This window comes from Cnephaeus nilssonii (genome assembly GCF_951640355.1).
Source record: "Cnephaeus nilssonii genome assembly, chromosome: 11".
Taxonomy (NCBI): Eukaryota; Metazoa; Chordata; class Mammalia; order Chiroptera; family Vespertilionidae; genus Cnephaeus; species Cnephaeus nilssonii.
The window spans coordinates 81,856,671-81,881,332 of NC_137082.1; the positions used below are offsets into that span (position 1 = coordinate 81,856,671).

The following is a 24,662-nucleotide window of genomic DNA, read 5'->3' on the forward strand; positions in this document are numbered from 1 at the left end:
GGCTTGGCTCATGGCACCCACAATGCCAGCAGAGGTGAAGCACTCAGCATGCAGAGCAGACTGCCTGGATGTCTATCCCGTGAAAGCCCACCTGCCAAGACCATCAGGAACACACCTGCAGCTGAACACAGCAAGCAAGAGCATGCATCGTGGGAAACTGTGGGCATACCAGAGGGGTCATTAAAGGGGGCACTTAGGGCGTCTGGGGCTGGTGTTAACTATAGTGTGGTCTTAGTCAGAGTTGGTAAACTAGTGGTTGCTGGAACAGTCGAAAGTCATATCGTTAGAACACACAAGCCTATTTGGAATAATTGCTGTCAGACCAATTTGTCTGTGGTCTTATCTTGGAACCTGTGGGTGTGAGTGAGCTGGTGTCAAAAGAATGTGAGTTTAGATAGTCTGCGCTGTGCCCTTCATCTGTTTTAGGAGTCACTGCACAGACCTCTTTGCAAGTTGTGGTTTCTATTTCAAGTCTCAATTCTCGATCCACTGCCTAGTGGCCCTCAGGGCCATTTCCTACTTCAAGTTTGTCCGTGGGCAGGGTGCTTGCCCTCTCTGTGCCTTGGTTTCCTCATCGGTAAGTGGGGATAATAACCATAGCTACACCACGAGTCCTGAGTGTTATATGAGGTAACGTATGGGAAGCACCTAACCGTGCCAGGCACACAGTGGGTACAATATAAATGCCAGCCATCGTTATTACTACAAGCCTTTAAGACTGGGAGAAAGAATGTTGATGACTCCACTGCCCCGAGAGAAAGGATTGTCTGCAAGTTTATTTCCGACTTACGGGAAAGGAAAGGAGGCACTGATGGGAGAAACCGTGACCAGAGAGAATGGCAATGAATGAATGAGAGAGGGTTCCAGGTGTCCAGTGTCTTACCAGTGATGTGCCAGCAGCTGTCATCATTCCCACTTCTGTGTACACACACCTGGCTTCCCACCGTTAGAGTGGAGGAGGAGGAGGAGGAGGAGGAGGAGGAGGAGGAGGAGGAGGAGGAGAAGGAGGAGGAGGAGCCAGCCAGTTGTGTGTGTTGTGTGGCAAAGGTCAAAACTGCTCAGGCAGTGAAACCGAAGGGCAAACTCACCATTGAGGGCTCTGCTTATGGCCTTCAGTTGAAGGATCCTCATGCTTAGTTTAACAAGGCTCCCGATACGAATGGGAGTTTCACCCCAGGAAGGTGCTGGTAGAGCTTACATCTTGGCCGAGAGCTGGAGCCATGCCTGGAAACACTCAGAGCTATCACCAGGAACCATCCATGGGCTTTGCTGCGGGGAGGGCCTCCCAGGCAAGCGAATGGAAATCTGTCACAAAGGAATTGTAAACAGTGCCCAGTGAATGGAAATGCTGCTTGTTCCTCCCACTCTCGTCATTGGCATGGCACATGGTGAACTCACTTAATGCCTCATTTCCTCAATTGTCCAGGTTAATGGAAGTGGTCAGCGAGTAATCCCTGGATTCTTTACACGTGTCTTTGTAATGTTTACAGGACCTTACACACACACACACACACACACACACACACACACACACACGCACACTCATTAATCAAACATCTCCTGGGCACCAGGGTGTGCCAGGTGTGGGCTGTGTGTGGGTGGCAGATGACCAAGACCCTGCCTCCACCCTGGGGAAGTGGCTAAGTCAAGGCTCCTGGTGACAAGCATTGGGTGGAAAGTGACAAGTGTCATAGACAAGACAGTCAAAACATGCCCAGTGGATTCAGGCACCCTCTGCTCCCTGCCCCTCCCCACCCCGTGACAGCTCTCTTAGTTTGTGTTCCCTGAGCATCCAATCATTGTGAGAGTTTAAGAAAGGAATGGACAGCTGCCTGGAGCAGGTGGGCTGAGGCCTTGCAGGAGAGAGCTTCAGCCCTAGCATTTGCTGGTTTAACGGGGTCACTGGCAAATCGCTTTGGGTTGGGCGAGTTTGCAGAAAAAGAACTGCTGTGGCGTTGGGTGGAGAAAGGAAAGAGACAAGGGCCTCTGAGCTTGGCCTTTGTTGATGAGATGATGCCATGTGCCACCATTAATAGGCCACGTGCTTCTGGGTCAGCTGCTTATTTCTCACCCTTGCCATTGAGAGGGGGTTGCATGGAGCCATGGGCATCTTCTTGCCAAGTCCCCTTTATGACGGATCCATTCATCTCAACGCACATTTGGTAAGTACCTACTGTGTGTCGGCAGTGAGTCAGAAAGCAAAGGGCCTGCCTCATGGGGTTGACATTCTATTGTGTTCCCAACTGTGATTAAGTATCATCCCAGGGAGTGTCACTTGCATGTTAGTGGGGAATCTTGAAAAAGTCTTTACATTCCAAAGGGGTGAAGCTCTACTGGTGGAATCCCAGGCATGGGTCAGATACGTGGGGCTGTGCACCCAATGTGAACAAAAGGCGTTGTTCAAGGAAACCAGATTCAGCCAAGTAGCTAGACATGTCTGAATTATGGCCTGGGCTGGGCCATGGTCTTTCTGTTCCTTTCTCCCAGGCCCTTGGATGCCCACTGGGAGAAGAAGGGGTTGGGGGACCACAGTGTCCAGCCCCCTGGAATGACATCTGGGATGCCAGGCTCCCTGGGCTAAGAGCCTCTTGTCAGCAGAGTAATTGGATATGACTTGCAGCAGCCTGGGAGCAGAGATATTCAAGCCAGTTATGCTATTTTTAAACGCCCTCTCTTCCCCAAGTGCAGATCTTGAGCTCAGCGGGAGAGAATGGCTCATCTCTGAGCCTGGGGAATCAAAAAGCAGTCCCTCTACCCCCAGGGTTTAAATCTCCCCACCCCCATCCTTCAAAATCAGATTTCACATTGGACAGCTGCCCATGAATCTTGCCACAACCACAGGCCCTGGTTTGGGGAAGGGTAGACTCCAGGGGCTGTGGGGTTGAAGGGACATATGCTGGTTTGTGCTGGCTGCCCGGCTGGCCAGAAGTGGGCCCACAGCCCTGGTCCCTTGGTTGCCTGGTAGCACCAGAGGCTCACCACTAAGCCTGCAGGCAAACGTGTCCCTGCCTGTATGCTGTGTGCCACAGTCTCTGACTCTTCGTAGCAGCTCACAGCTGCCTGTCAGGCTCTGAAGACAGTGGGAGTCCGGGCAGAGAGCAGGCTCCCTCCTGTCATATGTCTCTCTGGGAGCTGAGCCCCAGGCTGAGTGCAGCCCGGGAGGGTGGGGAGGGCTCCTAGGAGGCCAGCACTCTGTCACTGCTAATGAGGCTGCCTCCTTGTTTCTTCTCACTTGCTGCGCTTCCTCTTCCCAGTCTCTCCCCCTTCCACCCCCCCCTCCCCGCGGCTGCCGCCTCTGGTTGAGGGTCCTCTAAGCCACAGTTGACTGTGAAATAGTCCCCCTCTAAGAGACCCTGGGAAGACAGGAAGGGCAATTGCTGCTGGTGCTGACTACCCCCCACTCTTGGAGGAGGGCAAGGCCACCTCGGGCTGGAGCTGGCATGGAAATGGAGGTGCTATGAGCCGCCAATGCAGAGTGAACGTCTCTTGCTCTAAATGTCACACCTGTGGGCTAACAACTGTGCCTTGTCATAGAGGAGCACACAGAGGCTCAAAGGGGAGCTTCTGGCCAAGTTCACTGGCAGATCCTCCCAGTCTCCCTGACGAGGATCCTCAAAACACCCCAGAAGTCCCAAGGCCTTGGGTGCAAAGAATGAGGGATGCTTCAACTGCAAGCAACACAGCCCCCTCTCTCCCCGCCCCCGAGAAGCTGGAGGTGTTCCGGTGTCTTCCTGCCTTAGCCAGAAGAGCTGGGCTCTGTGGCATGCTCTTATGTTTGTTGCTTCTGATGACAGGCCTTGAACTCAGTTTTCAAAATTGTTTGGTTCAAACATTGCCAGCTGGGCACCCTGCTAGGACCTCTTCTCTCTGGAGTGGGATTAGAATAAGGTGTCTGACCGACCCTTTCCAAGGGCACTGTTGCTCAAGTTCAACCCAGAGCATCTTCTATAAAAGCAGCATCACTCAAGCCCAGCCTTAGCCAGATGTGATGACATCTGAGGGGCCTTGGGGAGACCCTCTTCACCCCAAAGTATGCCTGTTCCATGGAACCCGAGTTCCCCCCATGTCAGGGGCCTTCCTCTGGCCTCCTGAGTAGTCCTGAGTGATGGGTTCTAAGTGGAGCAGAGGCCACACTCCAGCTTTGGACTCTACAGAGCTCTGGAGCTGACCGCAGATTCATCTTGTGTTAGCCCGAGCCCTGGGATGGGTGATAGCAGGTTGTGTACTTTCTTTGCATTTCAGTTTACTTACCTTCTAATGGGGAAAGAAGGAGAGTTTAAATTTGGGGAGAGGAGGTGGAGACAGCTGTGGGAGGCCCTGGGAACCTGGGAGGTGGGAGGATGGGGAAGGAACAGAACAACACTGGAGATTGACCAGTTTCCACTTTGCTATACCTACATTTTTTATTATTTTATTTTTAAGCTACTAAATATATTTTAAAACCATATAATATATGCACATGGTACAAAAAGATGTAAATATGCGGAGAAAACCATATTTCCCTTCCTCCGCTGCTCCAGCCACCAGGTTCTCTCCTTAAGGGGAACTGTTGTCAGATCTCAGGGATCCTTCCAGAAATCATCTGTGCATTTACTTTTGCTGCACATGTACTATAATCAAAACCACACTGTTTAATTCAAGCTATTGCAGCATCTGCAGGTTCCTCTCATGTAAATGTTTATTGCAACATCTTTAAGATGGGGCCTCATATGTATAAGTCACTGTACAATATTCAAAGCAATTTACACCCCCCCCCCCCCCGCCCTGGATCTCACCTGAATCCATGACAATCCTGGAGATAAAGATGGCTATAGCCTTATGCCCACTTTTCAGGTCAGGAAGCTGAAGTTCAGAGAGGGTAGGCTACTTGTCTAAGACCACACAGCAAGTGAGTGATTAAGACTGGAATTGAATACAACTTCCCTGACACCCCAGGCAGATGTACCCCAGTGCTTCCCTGAGGGAAAATGCCTCCCTCCCCCTATACGGTGTTGGATATAGAGCAGGTATTCAATAAAAAGTAATTGTCTTGGCAAACCAGGACTATGTGTAGGCTGGCCTGACTACTCCAAGCAGGTCATGGGACAGGATGTGGATGCTCAGGTGTGTGTGCATGCACACACAGGCCCGCACTCGAGTGTACATGCAGGTTCACACGCACACCCACACATACCGCTCCAGAAGGGCAAGCACAGCATGTAGAGTCCCTTGCTCTTCATGGCTGCCTTGCCCTAGTGGTAGCTGGGAAGGGCCGTGTGAGAGGCCATAGTAAGTTAATCAGGGGCCATTTTAGCCCCAGTAAACATCTTCATTTTTTGCCTCCACAGTATTGCAAAGGGAAGCATGCATTCCCACCAGGGCTGCAGGAGAATGTGTGTGGGACCAGGGCCTGATCTAAGCCACAAGTCCTGCAAGGCCTCTAAAGAACCCTTATACTTGGCTCATGGACACCCCACTGGCTTCAGATGACACCTGGAGCCCAGGAGATGGGGACAGGGGCAGTTTCAGGACCTGAGAGAGCCCCTGTGTCTCTTCAAAGTGTCCTCTCTCCTGGACCTTGGCCAGAGTTTAACTGACACGAGTTAGATTCCCATGTGAGACCCAACACTGTAACCTTACCGGCAATTTGCATAAGAGGCCCCTCCTCCTGAGTGTATTTGGCCCTTTATTGGGAACATGTTTTGATGGGGCTGACAGTGCAAGAAAGACAAGCTTGGAATCAGAAAACCAGGCTACAAGTTCCTAGCCCTGAGCCAAGTGCTGTTAGGTAAGTCTGTCTAACCCTCTGAGCCTCAGTTTCTTCACCTCTAAAATGGGAATTATTTCCATAATTCACTGTGCCGGACAGTTGTGGGGCTGAATTTGGGAAGTGCTTTGTAAGAGGTGACATGATGCACTGGTATTACTGTCAGTATCAGAGGAAGACCGAAGTGAAGATGCTGAGGGATCTGGAGCACCTGGGGTGGAGGAAAGGCAAGCAGAAAGGCAGAAAACAGTTCCCGAAGCCCTGGACATGGACTTCAACCTTGGGTGGGAGAGTCAGGGTGCCCAGGGTGACACCAGCTGGCTATGCAAGGCTGGGGATTGTCCTCAGCCCTTTTGACTTTGCTGTTGGCATTTTCTCTGCTAATTAACTTGTCATGAGGGTGGAGAGGAGGAAAAGCTCAAAACAATAGATTTGTCTATTTGCCAGCACATCTGGGGAAAGGCTGGGTGTGCGAGGGCAAAATAGGCCAAAAATCAGTGCTTCGCGTTCTCAAGGAAACACCTAACTGTGGGTTTAAATTCTCTGTCGCTATCGCTGATGAAAGCTCTGGGAAATCGAGGTTCAACTGCAAACCCTCATGGAATAACAGGCAGAGAGAGAGGAGAGGCATTTAAAGCTCTCTGGCTTTGTGGGGGGGAAGGGTGACTAAAGGACATGGCTGTGCTTAGGGATTCAGCCATCCATCTGCCCAGGAAGTGTGCAGTGAGCATCCCGATCCCATCCAGCCCTCTCCTGAGGGTGCTCTGGAGAAAAGACAAGGATTTTGCTCTCCAGACATCCAGACTCACATTCAAAACAATAAGAGCATGACTCAAAATTGAGTCTGTACCTCAATAAATGGCAGTTAGCTTTTCCATATAACAATCACTCCAGAGCTTGGCTTTAAGACAACAACCATTTATTCAGCTCACAATTCAGTGGTTGATAATTTGAGTTGGGCTCAAAGAATTCAGTTGGGAAGTTGGTCTTATTTGGTCTTATCTGGACTCATACATCTACATCCTTGATGATTATCTGGGACAGTTTATCTCTGTTGCACATGTTCTCATTCTCTAGGAGGTTAGCCTGGGCTTGTTCATATAGTAGATCCAGAAAGAGAGAGGGAGAGATGGGGAGAGGGAAAGAGGGAGAGAGGGAGAGGGAGAGGGAGAGAGAGAGAGAGAAAGGAGGCCCAAGTTCACTTCCACTGCATTTTCCTGGACAAAGTTGGTCACGTGACCAAGCCCAGATTCAAGAGGTAGGAGAAACAGACCCCGCCTCTTGGTGGGTGAAGCTTTAAAGTCACCTTGCAAGGGGTGTGCATATCTAGAGGGGAGGAATCGGAGACACCTTTGCCAACTGTCAACTACACCATTTTTCTGGAGTCCTTGTCCTCTATCTCTCCCGTTCCATGCCCAATCCATCAGCAAATCTGGTCACCACTCCATTTGACATATATTTTGGATCTAACCACCCCTTCCTCTCTCTGCCCCATTTCTACCCTGCTTGGCCCAAGAAACCATCATCTCTCTCTTGCTTCTTCCTTTTCATCCCTCTAGCTTATTCTCAACACAGTAGCCAAAGTGAGTCACATCTTGTCACTTCTCTGCTCAGCCGACCTCCTTTTGCTACTAATCCCACTCAGAGTAAAAGCTAACATCCTATAACAGCTAAGGAGGTTCTGCGCCATCTATCCTCCTGAGCCCCCAACATCTATCTCTCCTAGACTCCTACCACTCCCCGCATCTTCCTCTGCTCCAACCACACTGGCCTCCAAAGTTCTTCAAAATGCCAGGCACCCTCTCACCACAGAGCCGTTGAACTTGCAGTTCAGTCTGCCTGGAAAGCGCTTACCTGATACCTTCACACTCCTTCAGCTCTTCACGCAGAAGTCACTTTCTGGGAAGGCTCTCCTGGCCATCCTACTAAAAATTAAGACATTCTCCTCATTGGTCTTCCTCCCTGCTTCTGCTGTCTCCACAGCTCTCATCATCATCATCAATAAATGGCACATCTTCTTATAGAGCTACTTATTGTCTAGACCAGTACTTTCAATGGAAATATAATGTAAGACACACAAATAATTCAAATTTTTCTAGCAACCACATTAAAAAAGTAAAAAGAAATAGGTGAAATATATCTTAATAATATGTATTATTTAGTTCAACATATCCAAAATTTATAATTTCAACATATAAGTTATTTACAAAGTTGTTAGTTTTGGTGTGTGTGTGTGTGTGTGTGTGTGTGTGTGTGTGTGTGTGTGTTATTTTGTTGGTACTAAGTCTTTGAAGTTTTGTGAATATTTTAGACTGGCAGCCCATGTTAATTTGGACTAGCAACATTTCACATACTGAACCATCATGTTGACTATCCTGGACAGTACAGAACTTGACCATAGTCCCATGAGGGCAAGTGTTTTTGACTTACAGTTGCATCTAGAACAGTCCCTGGCACATAGTAGGTGTGCAGTAAATATTTGGTGAGTGGATAAATCAAGTTCAAAATAAAATGCAATTGACTAATTGATACATGTGATCAATACATGAGAAAAGAGCTATGTTGGGCTATCTTTATTCTCAGATGCTGGGGCAGAGCTGTGAAGGGGACACATTAGTTTTTCTCTCCCAGCCTGGCCACCTCACTCAACATCTCCATGGTTTTTCATTCTCTCTGGACAGACAGAAAGCCTTGCAGGTTCATCCACACTGAACGTTATGGATTTAACATGTTACTCTCTTGAAGGCATTTGCATCTTAAGCATGAAAGGGAGAGAGAGAGAGAGAGAGAGAGAGAGAGAGAGAGAGAGAGAGAGAGATGCTGAATCCAAACCACTGAGTTCCTCCTGAAGAATTTTTGGCTCCGGAATTCTGTTACTGGACCATGTATCTCTGTGGTCCCCAGGTTCATCCCAGGAGTAGGAAGCCAGCCAGGGTGCTTCTGTTGTCAAGGAGCTCTGGGGTGGCTCATTGCAGGGTGCCTGGGCACTCTCCCCTGCCTGGCTTGATGGGGACAGAGGGGACATGTGAGGAGTGGGTATTCCCTGTGCCCCATCCCTGCAGCCAGCCCTGGGCTGGGCCCAGGGGAGGATGAGAAGCATCTGCCCCTGTGAGGCACCTCCACAGATGTCTTACAGTGTCCCCTGCAGGTGGGCAGGTGAGGCCAGTTCTGAGACACCTCTAGCTCTGCCGTTCCCAGGCAGCTTCTCTCCCCTCCCTCCTCTCTTTCCTCTCTCCCTCTTGTTATCTCCTTCCTGCTCTCTCTTCTCTCACCTGCCTTTCTGTCTCCTCTCTCAGTATTTCATCCGATGTCCTCCCTCCCTCCCTTCTCTGTCACACACACACACACACACACACACACACACACACACACACACACGCCAGGGTGTTAGACTGAGGTGGCCATGAGCAATAACGGTTGGAAATCTAATTTAATTGCCTCTGGCTTCCTCTGAGAGCAAATGGATACCCTCCCACTGATGTGATTTGATTTCAGGGGCCTGGGGAGGCTGGGACTCCCACAGTGCCCAGACTCACTGGCTGCTGTCTGAAATCCCACCATCAGAACTTCATAATGTCTTCTTGCCAAAACATAACAGCTCCTGGGAAAAGCCACCGTCTAAATGCTTTTCCATGGCAGTTCAGAGTGGCCCTGAGAGCCAGGCTGGAGCAGGGCAGAGGCACACACGAGAACTTGTAGTTCTCCTGGGGAAACGGGAGGCGGACGATGATGTTACCTTCAGTCCTGTCCACAGTGCTCACAGGGCCTTTGCATAAGTGGAACGCGTCTTGCAAACCTCAGGAGCAAGAGGCCCAGTCCAAGTGGCTTTCTGAACTCGGTCTGCCCATTTGGGGCACCAAGCAATGTTATTGTGAGTGCCCCACCACTTCGTGAACATTGTTGGGGTTTGTGGATTGGCTTTTTTTAAAAAATGCACTTGAGTTTTTATAGAGAATACTAGAGGCCCGGTGCACGAAATTCATGCATGGGGGGGAGGGGTATCCTCAGTCCAGCCTGCACCCTCTCCAATCCGGGACCCCTCAGGGGATGTCCGACTGCTGGTTTAGGCTCAATCCTGGGGATCGGGCCTAAATTGGCAGTCGGACATTCCTCTCACAATCCGGGACTGTTGGCTCCTAACTGCCCACCTGCCTGCCTGCCTGGTCGCCCCCAACTGCTCCCCCCCCCCGCCGACCTGGTTGCCCCCAACTGCAGCCCCCCCCCCACCAAGCTGGCCTGGCCGCCCCTAACTGCCCCCCTGCTGGCCTGGTCACTCCTTACTGCCCCCCCTGCCAACCTGGTCACCCCCAACTGCCCCCCCTGCCGGCTTGGTCACCCCCAACTGCCCCCTCTGCTGGCCTGGTTGCCCCTTACTGCACCCCCTGCCAGCCTGGTCTCCCCACGCAATCTGCTGTTCGGTCATCTGTCTGGGTGTTTTCGGTCATGACGGCCCCTGGCTTTTTATATATTAGGATTAGGAGAATGTCTGACTCATGAGCTGGGAGGAACTATGCATGTTTTACAACCAAGACCATCAGCAGGGCAGACTCCCTCCCCCCTTCCTTGGTCAGGGGGTTCTGTTCTGGCTCTAAAACTGCTTTAACTTCTGGGGTAGTGGGTTGTGATTTGCACTGACCATCTCATGGACTGGGCCACCCCAGTCCATGTTGGACTTGCAACTGGGCCCTGACACTCATTGAAAGAATTCCATTCTTTCTGTCAGCAGTGTTTCCAGCTCCTTTGGTGCATTTGCTCCTCTGCCATCACGCAAACCAGTGCTGAACACTGGGAGGCAGCTGTTTTTGCATACTGCCAAGGCTTAGCAAGATGCTACTTCCTACATGTCCAACTGTTCATTTCATTCACTCATCCATCCATTCATTCACTCAGCCAGCATGTTTTTGCTATGTATTAAGGTCTGTGCTGGACACTAGGGTTATAGGTAAATGAGACAGAGCCAGGTCTCGCCTTCACTGAGTGAGGTCTTCTGACCATAGTGCCTGCCATAAAATGTATTTTTCTTTACTGCGGTGGGAATGTTTTTATAAACCTCATTGGCATTAGATGGAGAAAGGTATCTTCTAGGATGGATAATGCCTGGATGACTGTCCTATTACTCCTGGAGGTTTCCTAGCAGACACCACCCTCCTCCCTTCCCTGGCCCCTGACAGCAACTGGAGCCAAATAGTGGCCTTGTGCTGCTTGCTGGAGGTTTGCTGTTTAATTGTCTCAGGCCCATGGGCCAGGAGGCTTCCTTAGGATGGAACATCAGTGTCATGAGAGTCCAGAATTCAATTCCTTGAAGAAGTGGAGGTGTTCATTAGCGATCAAAGGCTGGCTCTGTGGAGGCATTCACAAAGCTGCTCTGGGTAGGAGGGGTCCCTTTGGGCATATCACTTCCTTTCTGTTCGTGTGTTCTCTATCTATCAGTCAGGGAGCCAAACTACGGGGAGAGAGGAAAGCAGACCCCTGGCAGCCTAGGAGCCAAGCCAGGGAATAGGCCTCTGGGGTTGATCAGACTGTAGCAAATGAGATTAAATGGATTTACCTGGAGTGGGTAAGGAAGCCAGGAAGGACAGCCTAGGAATCTGGGCTCTGGGCAAATGGCCCACTCCCCATAGTCGTCATCTCTGATTTGTCTGGGTTGTAGTCAAGCAGTTAACTTATAAAGTGTACCCAGGCTCCTGGTCCCACCATTCAAGACTCCCCACAATATGCCCCTCCCCCATCTTTCCTGTATTACCTCCCCGAGCAGCCTGCCTTGGGATGGATCACAAAGGAGGGGTTATCTAGCCACGTGGAACTTGCATGTGTCCCAGGCTGGCAAAGTCAGTGTGGGTCCTTGGGAGGCTCAGGAGATGCAGGAAACGGAATTCTGAGCTGTGTCAGTGCAGCAGGTAGAGGAAGTTCCTGGGGGCCACACTGAGTGGAGCAGGGAGTCTGTCTTCAGACATCTGCCTGTGGCTTCCATCTCCTCCTTGCACCTGTGCTCAGGCCTCCAGACATGGGCCCTGAGTACTCGGGCTTGCTCTCTCATTGCTACCTTCCTCCTTCCTCCTTCCTCCATCACCAATGTCAGTGTTTCTGTGCCTTCATAGATCAGTTTGGCCTAACCATGTTCAGGCAGAAGGTGGCTGTTGCAGTGAATCTGCACCATTTCATGGTGAGCTTAGAATGGGACCTGGAGGTGTTCTAGCCCAGCCACACTCCTCTGTTGGGCAGTTACTTGGCCTCACATGGACTTCCCCAATGATGAAGAACTTTGGGGAAAACAGTGACATTCTAAGAAATGTCTTCGTTATGTTGATCCAAATCTACCAAAATGAGCTGAATCCCTTTGCCTGCAGCTATTACCTGACCGGAGCCTCCTCTTCCCCGAGCACACCCGTTCTCATATCAGACACTGAGTCCCCTAACAAGCCTGTGTGCCATGCCAGCATGGCCAAGGGTGCACCTGAGGAGGGGCGGTGAAGGATTAAAGAAGACAGACAAGAGAATACAGCTGGGGCTAGGTGGATCTCCCGTGCCTGGATAAGGACACAGAAAGACCCAGCCTGCAAGCCAAAGCTTTATTTTATAGTCAGATCACACAAAGCAAAACAAGGGAAGTGGTCAACATGTTTACAATGTTCTTGTGAGTTTCACCTTGTTTTGGCAGCACTTGTTGCACCTCCAACAGCCCATTAGCTACCTAAGAAGGAGCAAGGGAGGACTATGAGGTCAAGCTTAATTATGCTAAGAGGACTCTGCCCTCCAAGCTGGGACTTGTTTGTGGCCCTGCCACAGGCCAGTCTGAGGCTTAACCCTATAGCCGCTCCCTACAAGCCTGGTCTGCATCACCAGAGTCCAGCTCACCGTGTCCGTATTAATTCAAGGTGCTGGGAATTGGTGCCAGGACCCCAGAAGTTTCTTTCATCCTCTCTCATCAGTTAAACCTTTGAAAATGTAGGGCCTAAACACAGCCTTTTGCATGAGGACTTCTAGGGGCCCCATAGGATTGCCTTGCAACAGAAGCACCCAATGGGCTAGAAACACCTTGGCCTCCTCCATAAAGCTGGGGCTTGTCCTGGGCATTTTCTTAGGCCAGGGAGGGAACCTAGGGCCACTGGCCAAGGTGGACCGGGCTGAGCCTATGCAATCTTACTCACCACGACCATTCCTTGGCATCTCCCACAGAAGAGATCCAAATCCCTTCCCCATGGGCCCCAGCAGCTCGTCTCTTGCCAGTTCATGGTACTTCCTTAGGCAGGAACCCTCCTGGGGGTGCTTGGGAGAGGAATGAAGAGGCAGGTGGGACCACCAGGGCCTTGGCATGCCATTTCTGGACAGGAGGACTTATCTTTGGAAGTACCGCATGTACATGTATGTGGGCAGGTGAGGGTCTGGGTGCTTGGAGGAAGGGGGGCCTGAAATGGCAGGGGAAGGGAGAGCACTGGGACCTAGGAGGCCTGAACTCCAGCCCCAACTCAGACATAACCACCCGAGAGCACTGGGCAAGCCACCTACCTTTCCTGGCCCTGGGGTCCTCATTGTAGAGTGAAGGCTGCACGATCTCTGAGCCGCGTTCAGCTGGAATATTTGATGATCCCATGGAGAACCATATTTCCTTAGGAGCTAATAATTTTATACTTAACATTTTTAAGATAATGGAGGTCTTTCTTCCTTTTCTTTCCTTCCTGCCCATTTTCCTCCCCTGCCTTTTCCTTCTCCTCTCTCTTCCATTCTCTCATGTCCCCCTCCCTCCCCTCTTGGAAGATTCCTAAGCCTCTCTAAGAACAAAAGACATTTACTGCATTCCTGAAAGCACTCCCTTAACCACTTATTATTGGAGATAAAATGTGTCCACAAAAAAAAAAAAAAAAAAGCCAAATATCACAGGCAAATGCCACCAGTCCAGTGGAGAGGGCAGTCTATCCAACTGGGAGATTACACCTGAGTTAAGATCTGTCCTGGGGAGTCGAGGTTGGACAGGATGCAACTGTTCAGTGAGGTAGGGTAGCAGGACCGGGGGCAGAGAATGGCCATTGTGGGCCTGGAGGCAGGCGAGGCCCTGGGGTCTGGGAGAGGAGAGAGGGAAAGTGAATCTCAATAGGCAGAAGATCTGGGTCTGGGCTGCCCAGCTGTGGGAGCCGGGGGCTGTCCCAGCATTCAGTTCACAAATACCTTCCCGGGAAGATGAGGGGCCTGGCCTGAAGGTGTTTGTGGCCCCATGCAGCCGAGAGATTTCAGCGGGCATGTGACCCAGTGCCATCAATATGGGTCCCATGCCTAGGAAACAGGGCCTGGAGAAGTGCGATGTCCCATCCAGGGCTGATGGCAAGGGGAGCACCTTGACCTCGAGGCATAGCCCTCACATTGGCCACTGCCTGCTTCTGAAAGCCGCTTTGGTGGCGGAGGCTTCCTCAATGGCCTCTTGTGGGCAGATGTTTGCTTTTCAAAAGACTGGTTTTCTTCGCAACTTGGGAGCTGGAATTCAGAAAGGAGTAACATTTGACTCCAGCCCTACCTTCGAGGAAGTGCTTAGCATTGACAAGCCTGCACCTTCAGTCCCTGGTCCCTGCCAGCTAGCTGCCCCCCACCATCCCCTCTCCCACACCATCCTGGGGCCTTTGCCCTCCCCCAGCCCCTCTCCCCTTCCCAAGGCCTGTTCTGCCTCCACCTGTGAGGAAGAGTGATGCTGGGTCAGTGAGCTGAGTGACAGTGGGGAACCTGACACCCTGAGAACTGGCCTGGGGAGGATGGGACACGCCAGACTGGCTTCCCTGGATACCTCGAGGGTTTGGTTCCCACCCTCCTCTCCCAGGATCCCACATCCCTGGGAGTAGGGAGGCAATTTGGCCCTGGTTGATGGGTGGGTCTGCCACAGGGACTCTGGGCCGGCCTTTTGCTGGAGGCACCCACCCTGGTCCTTGCCCCACAATGTGTCCTGTTCTTCCCTTTTCTCTTCATCCGAGGGCTTCAAGGTGGTTGCTCTCAGCCCTGGAGTCTTGAGAAGGAAGCCACTTTACTTTGGGGTGACCGCACTGGTTCAGAGGAGAAGATAGCTAGAACATTCCCGCTGCTGAGGAGGCTCCCTGCTCTGGAGAGGCCTCGGTTAAGCCTCATGGCTCTGCCTGGGTCACCGTCTCTGACATTCTGACTTCTTGGCCTGGCTCCTCTCTGCTCCCGCCCAGGCCCCCTTGAGGCTCCTCTGCACCCCTGGACTTCGTTCCCCTCATCCTCAGTCCAGAGGAAACCCCAGATGGGCCTGTGTGCCCTCTGGGTGTCCTGGACCCTTTCTGCACCACCCTCCTCCCTGGGAGGTCCCCTCGCTTCATTAAGCACCCTAGTTCCCTGGCTCTGCCCTCTCCCTCCCATTGACAATTGGCTTTTAGGGAAGGCATAGTCTCAAATCTCCCCTCTGTCCGTGAACCTTCCAGAGACTCGGGACCTCGTCACTGTCATCTCCACCCACCTGCCCGAAGCCCTGGGCCCGAGGCCTCTGCTTCTCCCTTTCCTTCCCTGCAGTGAAGCCCTATGGTTTCTTCCCACTCCTGATCCACTCATTCTCCAGCTGTCAGTCTGTTGGGCTCCCTGCCCACGAGTCACGAACCAGCCACCAGTCCCCGGGCACTGGTAGAACACCTCTTACGTCCCGTGTGCCAGGTGGGCATCAGGTGAGGCTCGCCCCGTGGGCTCCCCTGCCCCAGCTGCACAGGGCTGGACCTGGACCTCCCCAGGCCTGAGGGTGCTGCTCCCAGCCAGCTCTGAGGGGGTGCTAGCAGTCAGCATCCACTTCCTGAATTCTAAGATGCATGTGTTTGCTTCCTCATGCTGAAACAGATTTGGGTCTTACACTTGACTTGTTACTTTAGTGCTTTGTTTGTCTGTTCCTTCTCTCGACTCCCTAAAAATGTCACCTGGCTCCCGGTGAACCTTGCAATCGATGGCATTTGAGCCCCGGGGAAATATAAATGGTTAGGATAATCGGGGACATCTGCAGATTACTTTTTAACCCAAAGGAGTAACTCTAATGGGAAAAATTGTAGGTTGTCTATTGATGGGGCATTTTGGGATGTGAGTGTTGTTCAGACGTCACTGATCATTGGCTTGTCATGGGCCAGAGATTCCACCCTTAGGACTCCTCTGGGATTGGAGACCAAATAAAACAGCGATTATCTGCTACTTTCGCAGACCCCACGCGACGCAGGGCTGCGGAGAGATGGGGGTCCCTGAATGAGTGTCTCCTGGCCTCATTATAGAGTGGCCACTTGGGGACCCAGCTATTTTATTGGGGTGCTCCCAACCAGAAGCATCTCTAGAGCTTTTTCTGGGACCAGTTTCCAGTCTAAGGTTCTGGAGGGTGCAGGGGAGGGGCGCCTGGATGGCAGCTCTTTCAGAACCCAGTGGCAGAAGGGGCAGGGTTTCCAAAGATCCATTCATAGACGTTCGCCTAACCCTCCAGTTTGAGCATGTGCATCGCCCTGCCCTCCTCTATTGGAGCCTCTCTGGCTCAGTTTCCCCACAAAATGCCAGGGTGAGGAGCCCCAGACTGCTTCTCAATGACTTGTTCTCAGCTCCACCCTCTCTCCTGCCTTCCACAGTAGCCACCGCCTCCAATCCCTGACCCTTCCAGCAAGATCCCCCCTCCCCTTCTTGCTGAACACCCCTTTGGTTAGAACTTGGTTTCTGGTTTCTCATCTCTGCTAATTCCCCATCTGCTTTCCAGCTTCCAAAAATCTGTTGACACCTGTTGCCTGCTCATGTCACCTCTCCTATTCCCTCTGTCCTTGTCTGTTTATCTGCTCATTGCTCCTTTGCTCTCATTTCCATGGGGTTTGGGAGGAGAGTTTAGCAGGAAGCCTTCCTGTCCGGCCGAGTCCCCTTCCCGGCCTTCCCGAGGCCTGCAGTGCCGGGAGCTACACCTCTGCTCCTGGGGAATTTATAAGGCCTGCTTGTCATCGAGCTCAATTTTATTCAGCAAAGTGATGGAGACCCGGTTAGATGTTGCCTGAGCCCAGCTTATTCCTAGAAATGGTTGCTTTTAAATAAATTATAATATTAGAACATACCGCTTAATTATATTTGGGTGGTTAGTGTTTTTTTTTCTTTCTTAAAACTGCATGGAAAACAACTTCTGGTTGTTTTCTCTCTGGAAACGAGGGTCCCATGGGCTGGGTCCTGGCTAGCCAAGGCTTCAGGGGAGCTCAGAGCTTGGCGAGGCCGGACGCAGTGTTCTCTATGTGGCATCTATTAGAAATGGCGGTGAGGTCAGAGGTTGCATGGGAGGGGTCTAATTCAAGAAAGCCAGTCTGCCTCAGGGACCTTAAAACCCCTTTTACCAGTGTGTTAATTTTTTAAAGGATGCTTATCTATTCATTAAAGAAAGCACCCCTCTCTCCTCCAACATGGAAGGCACGGGGCCTTTCCTTGGCGTGTTCAAGATGACCATATGGACATAAAAGCAATGACCTCGCTGTGTCCTAATGAAGGTCTGGAGTTTCAGCAGCTGCAGGAAGTCCCCGGGGTGGTGGCGGGGTCTACAGGGGAGGCACGCAGCGCTGGTCCTCACGGGGTCTTCTCTCTGTCCTTGCCTCTCCAGGTGCCCCCTTTCAAAGGTCTCAGCATCCGCACGCTACCTCCTGCCGCCACTTCCACCTGGGCCCCCTGCAGCCGCAGCAGCTCGCGCCCGACTTCCCCCTGGCCCACCCCGTGCAGTCACAGCCGGGCCTCAGCGCCCACATGGCCCCGGCCCACCAGCACAGCGGCGCCCTGCACCAGTCCCTGACCCCGCTGCCCACCCTGCCGTTCCAGGATGTCACAGGTCCCTCCTTCCTACCTCAGGCCCTGCACCAGCAATACCTCCTGCAGCAGCAGCTCCTGGAAGCCCAGCACCGCAGGCTCGTCTCGCACCCCAGGTGGGTGCTTCCTGGTGGCCGGTGGGGCCGGGGTGGGACCGAGGGCAGTCACTACGCAGCCCCTGAGTGGGTCTGTGCCGAGGCAGTGTTTGTTCAGTTAGATGAGAGGGATTCGTTCAGGCCGTGGGAGCTCTCTTGATTCCACAGGGCTCCCTTGGTGGCCAGTATGCATCCCTGTCACATTGCCCAGGTAGGGGACGGGAGCTGGGCAGCTGGTGGTCACTGATGCCTGCAGTGGAAGTTTGCACCTTGGGGGCGATTTGACGGGGCACCCTCCATGTCCTCACTAGCTTCCTGATCACCTGGTTCTAAGACCCAAGATCCCTAAGGAATAACCAAAGGACATGCTGGCTCCGCCCTGCCTTCAACGAGCCCCTGGTCTGTTAGCGAGACCAGCTATGAACCAAATGGAGAGTAAAGTTAGACGTCACTAATTGAAAGGTCTGAAGGAGCCGGAGAATCCTGCGCAAATCACTTCCCTCAGGAGCCTCAACTGTCAAGAGAAAGAGTTGGACTAGCTCAGTGGTTCTCAAGCTTCTGTGTTTATGGTTATGACTATTGATACTTATTCGAAATTAAAACAGAAATTTAAAAAATACTTATGAATTCATTTAAAAATAACCACAAACTCATTATATGTTAACACCAATAATATATTTTTGCAAAATAGTTATATATTAATGTGGTAAGAAGAGTGACCCTTTTTCTTTTTTAAAAAACATATTTGCAAATCTCTTCAATGCCTGGCTTAATAGAGGACAACTGTGTTCTCATGTAGGCTTCTGTTGCAAATCACATGTCACATAGTTACTGGAAATCTCCAGTGCTCACTTGTGAGGGAATGAAAAAGGAAATAACATCATAGAATGATTATGAACATAGTTTTGAGCTCATAAGCCCTATGGAGGATTCCCAGGGGGGCTGCGGCACACTTTGATAACCTTTTGGCTAGATGATCTCTAAGGCCATAAGCATCCATAACTGTAGGGGTGAGTGCTGTATGGGGTCAGAGGGAGAAGGGCTCACCATGACTGGATTGTTCAGGGAGGCCTTCAATGTAGGAGGTGGCTTTGACCTGGGCTGTCAAAGCTGGGAAGAGTGTGAAGAAGGGTCAAGGAGAGAAGAGCATGGGGGAACAGAGGGTGCAGAGAGGTGGGAGAGCCCACAGGAGGCAGATCTGAGTGTCCTGAAGACAGCCCACCAAGGACCATGGAAGTGGAGAGGGAGCAGAAGAAACAGGGAGCCTGGGAGAGGCAGGTGACCTGCAGCAGACAAACCCAGGAAGAGGCCTCAGTACAGTGGGCAGCCGGAGGGAACAGGAATGTCTGAGTTACTGGCTGCTGTCCAGCTGGGAAGCTTCCTCAGAGTTTGGGACGAGGGGCAAAGCTCCTGCTCTGTAGGCTGGCTGGGACTGCTCAGAGCTGCTGGGCGCTGGGCTGGCCTGGGCAGCCCTGACGCCATGGGCCTCCTTCCCTTCTGGTGCAGGCGGAGTCAGGAGCGCGTGTCTGTCCACCCCCACCGACTCTACCCCAGCTTCGACTTCGGCCACCAACTCCAGACACCTCAGCCCAGGTATTTGGCTGAGGGCACTGACTGGTGAGTCTTTCTGATCCCTGGGAGAGGGATGGAGGGGGAATGGTCTTGCCCAACCCACGGAGTTTCTGTTTCCTTCCCTTGAGTGGTGCAGGAGACCTGGTCCTCAAGCCCCAGGCTGTGCCCCTGTCCCCAGCCACTCTCAGGGCCAAATGGTCCCCACCGGTCCCGGTCCTGACAGTCAGCTCAGATGTGGTTGGGTGCCCATGTGCCCAGATGAGGCTCAGGGCTCATGCTCCTGCAGGGGAGGTGGGGGCAGAGATACAAAACATTTCCCAAGCTCAATGAGGGCTAGGAAGCAGTGGTGCTTGGGAGGAGGGCAGAAAGAAGAGTCAGGGAAGGTTTCATGGAGAGGGTGAACCTCAAGGAACTCAGAGAGAAGAGCCAGGGCATGCCAGCAAGGAGACAGCCAGCCAGATCGGAGGCAAGGACTCGGGGAGAAGCTGGGGAGAGGGGTTGAGGTGGTGTAGGTGCTGGGCCGCTGTGAAGGCTTCCTGCCATCCTGCACGTGGGACGGAGGTCTTTGTTGCCCTGGGATGTAATGTTACTTGGTTTTGGATCCTGGGTCCCACCAGACGTTCTGTTCTAGCTTAGGAGAGGGCTGATCGAAACTCAGGTTGGATGTGAACTCCCAAACACTTGAAAAACTCGTGCAGTTCCCTGAAGTAGTTAGAGGTGAAGGGCGTCATGCCTGAAACTTATTTTAAATAGTTCAGAAAAAAATTCATGAAGAAGTGTATGGGGGGCGGAGGGGAGGAGGGAGGGAGAGAGAGAGAGAGTAAAATAGTAAATTGTTACCACTTGGGGAATCTGGGTGAAGGGTATCCAGGGATTTTTTTGTGCTGTTCTTACTTTGAGGCAAAAAACTTCTTTTTAAAGAATGTAGAAACAAATATACAAAACAACAGAAAAGCCTCAATGGGAAGGATAGACTAAACAAAAAGATGTGCAGTTGTGCCATTTCTCAGCCAGTTAGTCACGCAGACTGGCTTAGTCCAGGGTTGCTTTGGGAGCAACCTAGGCCTGGCACCTAGGAATGATTCCAAAGGATAGCGCTGGTTGATTGACGGCCAATGGTGCTCCCAAGACAGGAAATGGTTGTTTCAACCTGCTCTGTGGTCCCCAGCCCCTGCTGGTTCTCAGGTACACTCTGTCAAATTGAACGCTCCCCGTAAAGACAGATTGCACGGCGGCCGAGTTCAGCTCAGCCTTTTCTAATTAGCAAATTCAAATCAGGGAGATTTAATTGCAGTTTGGATTGAATTCTGTCCCTCAGCATCCAGTCAATCCAATCTAATTCAATCCGGTCCACATGGGCACCCAGAGCCCTTGCGCACCCTGAGCGATCCGAGCAGACACAGGGGGTCCAATGTGGCGAGTGGGACTGGACAGGTGACACAGGTGAGAGTCCCGGAGAGAAGTCAGGAGGAGCAGCTGGGCACTGCCCTTGGCCACTCTGATTATTTAGCCAAATCTCCTCCCCTTCCTCCCTCCTTTCAATCCCTCTGCATTCCTGACCCCTGCTGGTCTGGGGAAGCATGAAGACTGAGGCCCAGAGGCTGGTCCGTGCCCCAGCAGGGCATGCTGGGAGGCCCCTGTCCTGAGCCCAACCGAGCCCACTCCTGGGCCCTTTCCCCCTGTTCAGTCCCCACTTCCCAAGTAGGAAGCGCTTTCCAGAGGAGGAGGCGACCCTTTCTCCTCCCTTGTAATTAGCTCTGCTCCACAAGGGCCAGCCTCCTGTGAGTGACAGAGGCGTTTAGTACTTGCGATCGTGCTGATGGCATCCTGCCCCTCTTCTCCAGGGAGGCCTCTCCTGCCAGGAGAAGCGCGGTCTGGAAATGAGATGGCAGGAAATGAATTCTAGGAGGGCTACTCCCACCTCCGAGAGGAGCCCTGGAGGGGGAGGTGGGGAGAGAGTGTCTGTAACCCCCTTTCCGTTAGAGAAGCATCAGAAACCACTGAATTCTGCCCTAAATTCTTTCAGGAATTAAGACACCTCACCTGCCCTTGTCTAGCCCCAACCTTTTCCTCTTCCTTGAGGATATTTTAGTTCCACTCAAGCAGCTTCTCTCAACCAGGATGCATGCTCCCTTTCTGGCCCTGGCCTGATAACCTGACCCGACCTTGAGCCACCACTCCAGTGTCTCCATCCTTATCATGCTCCCTCTATGACTTAATCCTGGCTCTGTGGTTCCAACTCTGGCCCCCGGTGCAGACAGCACCCTGCTCTACCATCCGCCCCTGGCCCTGCCCAGCGGAGACATCCAGGCACCTGGACCTGAGAAGGAGGGTGGGCGAGGACAAGAGCCTCCTCCTGTCCTCCTGCAGGGAGCTCTGCCTCAGCGAAGCCTCCTGACTCGCACTTTCTGAGCAAGCTCCGTGCAAAGAACATAAGGTTCAGTGGGGCAACCAGACTACGCCACGCTCCAAGGCCACTGGCAGCGGAAGACAAAGTTGAGACGGATGTTTAGACGCAGCTGATAAAACCTGTGCTTTGAGACACAATGTCCATGAAAATCTCCAGGGCACCATTCTGAGTAACCCGGTGGCTCAGGACTTCGGGGTGTTTCTATGACCCCTTTCAAAACTCTGCCGTGTTCTCACAGGCCAGTGGCAACAGCAGGAAGGTGGCAGGCACTGCTTCTCCAAGGGCTGACGTCTCCTGGGCTGAAGTCCCGACCCAGGCTCTTTTAGGGTCTGAGCAGCATCCGCTGTTCAGTGACCCTGGGTTTGGGAAGGAATCTTTTGATGAGATGAGAAGAGGGAATCCCGGAGCCTGTCCAGGCCCAACCCGGGCAGATCATCCCTCTCGTCCGAAGGCCGAGGTGCTTCCCCACTCAGCATTGTTGGATTTGGAGCAACTCTGCTCCGAGTTCCTTGCAACTTTGCTTTTGCAGAATTCTCTGAACGTGTCTTCGCTGCTTTGATTAAGCTGCGTCCCCTGAGACTGCAAAGAGTCAGAGTTTCAGCCACACAAGGGTGCCCCGTGGAACTCCCTCACCGACGCAGGTCATGGGATAAGCTCAGGGAAGGGTCAGAAACCCTGGTGACGCTAACTGGCTAGCCAAGGAACATGGAAAAGGCACCGCCAATTTTCAGGCCAAAGATAGGTCTGAAGAAACAGGGGCCAGCCCTGGCCGGTTGCTCAGTGGTTAGAGCGCCGGCCTGCCGACTAAAGAGTTTCGGGTTTGATTCCTGGTCAAGGGCACATATCTCAGATGCATGCTCAATCACTGGCCCCAGTTGGGGCTCATGCAGGAGACAATCGATATGTCTTTCACACATCAATGTTTCTCTCCCCCCGCCCAAACTCCCTCCCTTCCACTCTCTCTAAAAAAAATCAATGGAATAATATCCTCAGGAAAAGATTAAAAGAAAAAGAAGGAAAGAAACAGGGGCTGGACTACTAAATTTCTAAGTTTGCTTCTGACTGGCTCCAAGAATTTAACTTGAGGAGTGAGGCGGGTGAAGGGTGATGGAAAAAGATTTGACTTTGGATGGTGGGCACACAGTGCAATATGCAGATCTGATGTCATAGAAATCTACACCTAAATCCTATATGACCAATGTCACCCCCAATATATTTAAGGAAAAAAAGAGTTTAACTTATTTCCCAAAGGACATATTTATCAGGAGTTGTTCCATGGATCCAGGCTAGAAAATCTTGGAATATATACATTATAGATTTATCATGGCTGGAAGCAAAAATCAGGTATTTTTTCTGTAGTTCCCCTTTTCTGGATTCTGCTGGTCACATTCTGGTGGTATCACTTACAATGTTCCTCAGTGTCCTATGTTCCCCACAGATCAAGATTTGAGCAGATTTTGGTCCGGCTCTTACTTTTTGGCAAAAATACTTTGAAGGTGGTGTTGTTTTTTTCCAGCAGAAGCTGGTTGTCTCTCCTTTTGAGATGTTAGTAGCAATTGTCGATCCTTGCCTGCAAGATCCTTTATTTCTTTAGGGTACACAAAAATGAGTTTAATCATTCCTTACTCTTTTATTAGCTAGAAAAATTTTATAAGAGAAATTTTCCTTCATCAACTACTTGGTTACCCTGAAGTACAGTTAATAGAAGAAAGACAAGATAAATGGTTGTCTGCCCCCCCCCCCACACCACTTTATTTACTAGTTTTCAAAATGAGGAGTTGGCTCCTTAGCATTCTTCAAAGGGACCAGTCTTCTTTAGGGTCAGTTCACCTTGTGGATTTGTACCCGTCTGATGTGTTTCAATCTATTGCAGTGATGCTCATTGACATGCAAATTGTCCAAACGCTGGCCAGTTCCCACCTCTTCAGGATGGTTTTGATATGACCCTGGTAGTGTGTTCAGTTATGATAAAATGTTTCCCTCAATCTCATTTTGCACATTTCATGCTCCAGACCAGAAATTAGCCATTTCCCCAAGGAGCCCTGGTTCCTTTTCAGTTGCATGAATGGATCAATTTTTAAGGAAAATAAATTTTCCTATACTTTTAGGAGTGGGGTGGGGGTGGGGTCCAGGGTAACAGGTCCCGACACACAGAAGCTGAGCCCCTCTTCTCTTGTTTGCTCCAAGTGGTTGAAGTATGGCCTCTACCCCCTCCACTCTATTTGGACCTTGTCTTTGCTCCGAATCCCTGACCAGCTCTATTTGGATTTTTCTTTTAGCATTTCTCTCGGGGGGCGGGCTGTGTCCTGGAAGGGTGCTTAGGTGCACTCGTTTCAAAAAGTTATATGAGGTCTTAACTGTTCTAGCCCCTTCAGACCTTGCAGAGCTCTTTCTTCTCTGGGTCTCATTTCAGTCTGTAAAGCGAGGGGACGGGTGACTGAGGTCCAGTTTCTTGCAGCTCTGGCAGTGTGTGACTCTGGTTCTCCACCATGGGCTGGATGTCTGAGGCCCCTTCTGTAACCCGATGGCTGAGTACCCCCTGTGGCTCACTGTGGCCGTGTCCCCGCAGGGATCTCAGTGTGGACGCCAGCTTGAGCCCTGCTCAGTTCCAGGTGCGGCCCATCCTTCAGCACTATCAGCATTACCTAGCGACGCCTCGAATGCACCACTTTCCCAGAAACTCCTCCTCCACGCAGATGGTGAGTAGGGGGCTCTGCCAAGAATGGACTCCTGTTGCCTGTTGGGGGACATGGTGGGCTGAGGCCTGCAGCTCCCTTGTGTCCTGCTCCCTGTGTCCTGTTCCTCTGTGTGTCTTGCTCCCAGGCAGGCCAACTGCTCCCCTCCCCTCCCAACTCTTACTCCCACTCTGACTTGAGAGTGCCTGTTGCACTAGAAGCTTAGCTGCAAGGACTGGGTGGGGCAATGGAGGGTGAAATGGGGTAGTTGCAGGTGTGGGGAAAGGCTCAGAGCTAAGAGCAAGCAGGGTGGTCTCTGGACCCTGTATGACTTGCACTTAGTTAATTTCTCAGGGTCAGTACCTGCGTGGGTGTTAATTTAC

The 24,662-nt window shown here is 51.7% G+C and overlaps 1 protein-coding gene across 1 annotated transcript in view; it reads left to right on the forward strand.

The window, feature by feature from the left end:
• ARK2C (arkadia (RNF111) C-terminal like ring finger ubiquitin ligase 2C) overlaps positions 1-24,662 on the forward strand; it is an 80,259-nt gene that overhangs the window by 50,116 nt on the left and 5,481 nt on the right. The window contains exons 2-4 of the mRNA XM_079785327.1: positions 17,328-17,643; positions 19,129-19,239; positions 24,174-24,303. Coding sequence (XP_079641453.1) covers positions 17,328-17,643; positions 19,129-19,239; positions 24,174-24,303 — 557 coding nt within the window. The remainder of the gene's footprint in view (positions 1-17,327; positions 17,644-19,128; positions 19,240-24,173; positions 24,304-24,662) is intronic.